The 3,257-nt window shown below is 40.9% G+C and overlaps 1 protein-coding gene across 1 annotated transcript; it reads left to right on the forward strand.

Moving 5' to 3' along the window:
• On the forward strand, positions 1 to 2,772 carry LOC133825289 (uncharacterized). Its single transcript, XM_062258252.1, has 5 exons — positions 1 to 940; positions 1,076 to 1,315; positions 1,432 to 1,536; positions 1,629 to 2,277; positions 2,454 to 2,772. Exons 1-5 carry the CDS (start codon positions 1 to 3, stop codon positions 2,770 to 2,772), a joined length of 2,253 nt encoding a protein of 750 aa, XP_062114236.1.
• The last annotated feature ends 485 nt before the right edge of the window (positions 2,773 to 3,257 follow it).

Genomic DNA, 3,257 nt, shown 5'->3' on the forward strand with positions numbered 1-3,257 from the left:
ATGAAGAAGAAGAGAGTGGCACGAAAGCCAGTTTTCCAAACGCCTGATCGAGGTTCGAAAGTTGCTTCTCACGAAGGAGAAGATGTAGAGGAAGTTGCTAGTTCTTCAGCTGGATTGGATCTAATTGCAGAAGTGGCGAATTCAGGGGAAATCAGTCAGACTAATAGCAGTCGTGAGCGTCCGTCTGGTTCGAAGGTTGATACGAATATTCAGCACAGCTCGAGCTGGGCTAAGGAGGTGGAGTCGAAACCTGAATCTGAGGTAGGCCAGGGTCATTACCAAGAATCAGCAAAGACTCATTGGAAATCCTTTTCTAAGGAGAATATGTTCATGCGTGATCCAATGCTCTCCTATTCTGAACCTCTGATCAAGGATGGGATGAAGATAGCTCAAGTGGATCCAGAGGAGGTGGTGATGCAAGCTGCTAACTGGAGTTGGGCTGTTATCTGCATGGTTTTGGGAGCAAATCCTCCTATGGCTATGTTTGAGGGTTTCATCAAGCGAATTTGGGGACACCTTGGGATTGCTCAAGTGGCTAGAATGACAATGGGTTTGATTATGGTTAGATTCAATGATGATGCTACTAGAGATCAGGTTCTAGAGCCAGGGGTGCTTAAATTTGATCGAAAGCCTGTCATCATCAAGCCTTCGACTACAGATCTGAACACTCTTAAACTTGTACAATCTGTGCCCTTATGGATCCATTTACACGACTTAGGTCTTCAGTACTGGGGGAACAAGAGCTTAAGTGCCTTAGTTAGTACTGTTGGGAAACCAATCATGGTGGACCAACATACTAGATATCGTACTAGAATTCAATTCGCTAGGGTCTTGGTTGAGATGGACATTACGGACTCTCTTCCTCGTATTATCCAATTTCTAAATGAACATGGACAACTAGTGGAGCAGGGCATCGATTACGAATGGCTTCCTGTGAAGTGTAAGCATTGCTCGGGGTATGGGCACCTTATGGTTGATTGTCGTAAGGGGGAAAATATTAGAAAAGGAAAAATGAATGTTGCAGCAAAGTCTAGTGCAGCTCACAAAACATAGCAGTCAAAGCCTTTGGTTGAAGTGGAAAAGATCAGTCAAGAAGTGCCTCTGAATAACAAAGCTAATGATCTACCTACCCAAGATAAAGAATGGCTTATTCCTAAAAGAACAGTGCAATCAAAAGGGCAGGGATCTCATGATTATGATAAACCAGGTTCAGCTAGACAGGCAGGGAGGCTAACTGGGAATGCGTTTAGCATTTTGCAGGAATCAGGAACTAGTTTGGAGAAGGGTCTAGTGCCAATTGAGGCAAAGGGATCAGGTATTGCCATTACTTAATGATGGATAATTGCAATGTTGCTAGTTGGAATGTTCGGGGGGTGAATAACAAGAATAAACAGAATTCTGTTTTAGAGTTTTGTAGTATGAATAAAATAGGAGTTGGAGCTTTGCTCGAAACTAAGTTGAAGGATAAAAAGATTAACGAGATGATGATGAATAAATTCAGTAGTTGGGATTTCTATAATAGCCCAACCATTGAAGGTCATTTGCTTATTATTTGGAGGAAAAGCTTTGTTGAGTGACAGTCATTACTGAATCCCCTCAGTTTTTTCCCTGCTATGTAAAAATGGTAGGTCAGGAAGAAGCTTTTTGTGTTACGTTTGTTTATCGTTTAAACACCATTGATGAGAGGAAAAGCTTATGGGTGGATCTTTTGAGTCTTAGGTTTCCTGTGAAGCCTTGGCTGCTGCTTGGAGACTTCAATGCAGTGTTCAATTGTGAAGACAGATCTGGTGGGATTCCTATATCTATAAAGGACTTGAATGATTCTACTTTATGGCAAGCTCAGGCTCATGTGGAAGCTCTTAAAAGATCAGGCTCATTTTTCACTTGTTCTAACAACCAAGAAGGCGCTAGTAGAATTTATTCTAGAATAGACCATGCGTTTGTTAACGAGGAATGGCATGATATTTTTCCTAACACTACTGCCCATTTTGCTTGGGAAACTATATCTGATCATTGCTCGTGTGTGGTTGCTGCTACTATATCTGAGAAGATTGGGTTTAAGCCATTTCGATATTTTAATTTTTGGGCAGAACACCAGGAATTGAAGGAGATAGTTTCTGCTCGCTGGGAGAAGCCTTTGGCTGTTAGGGGTTTGAAAGGTATCTATTATAAACTCATGAGGTTAAAACATATCCTTAAGAAGTTTAATAAGGCTACTATTGGAGATGTGGGGACAGCTTTTTCTGAAGCTAGAACTAACTTCATTGATGCTAGACAGTAGGCCCAAGCTCATCCGAGAGATATAGGTTACCAGAATTTGGAAAAGACAGCTGCTGAGATTTTAAGCAGAAATGAGAAGATGTATTTCAGCTTTCTGAGACAACGAAGTAAAAATAAGTGGCTCCAACAAGGGGATGAGAATACTGCCTTTTTCATGCTTATTTGAAGAAAAGGAAGGTGGAGAACAGGATAGCAACTTTTATTACTGACCAAGGTGCTGTTAATGATAATTTTACTGAAGTTGTTGATCATTTTCTATACCACTTTCGTGGTTATATGGGGAGCAGAAGCACAACTACTATGAGGCTGAATATTGAGTGTATGGAAAAGGGTGCTAGACTCAACCTGGAGCAGCAACTTACTGTTCTGAAACCTTTCTCAAACAAGGAAATTAAGAGAGTTCTTTTCAGTATTCCTGATGAGAAATCCCCCGGGCCTGATGGGTATGGTTCAGGCTTTTTCAAAACAATGTGGCCAGTTTTAGGAGCTTAATTTTGTAGAGCCATTTTGGATTTCTTCAACACAGGGAGTATGCCTTCTGAGTTTCATGCTACGATGATATCTCTAATTCCTAAGAAGGATAACCCCTCGAGAGCTGTTGATTACCGTCCTATTGCATGTTGTTCCACAGTTTACAAATGCATCTCTAAATTGATGTGTTTGAGGCTTGCGAAAGTGCTTCCTTCTTTTGTCAACCAAAACCAAGGATCATTCATTAAGGGTAGATCCATAGCTCACAATGTGATGATATTGCAAGATCTTTTGAAAAATTATGAAAGAAAGATAGTTTCTCCTAGATGCACCATCAAAATTGACATAAGCAAGGCTTATGATACTGTTAACTGGGATTTTCTTGAAGCTCTGCTCACTGCCTTCAACTTACCTGAAAAATTTGTCGAAAGGGTGATGATATGTATTCGGTCAACAACCTATTCTCTTTCTATGAATGGGAGGGTGCAAGGCAGCTTCAATGGTGA

Source organism: Humulus lupulus, chromosome 3, assembly GCF_963169125.1.
Source record: "Humulus lupulus chromosome 3, drHumLupu1.1, whole genome shotgun sequence".
In the NCBI taxonomy this organism is placed as follows: Eukaryota; Viridiplantae; Streptophyta; class Magnoliopsida; order Rosales; family Cannabaceae; genus Humulus; species Humulus lupulus.

Excerpts from the sequence above, each read along its gene's own strand:
- LOC133825289 (XM_062258252.1), top strand. The coding sequence starts at position 1 with ATGAAGAAGAAGAGAGTGGCACGAAAGCCAGTTTTCCAAACGCCTGAT. Across the intron at positions 941-1,075 it reads CGAATGGCTTCCTGTGAAGT|TGGAAAAGATCAGTCAAGAA; the intron begins GTAAGCATTGCT and ends CTTTGGTTGAAG. Across the intron at positions 1,537-1,628 it reads TAATAGCCCAACCATTGAAG|GTCAGGAAGAAGCTTTTTGT; the intron begins GTCATTTGCTTA and ends TAAAAATGGTAG.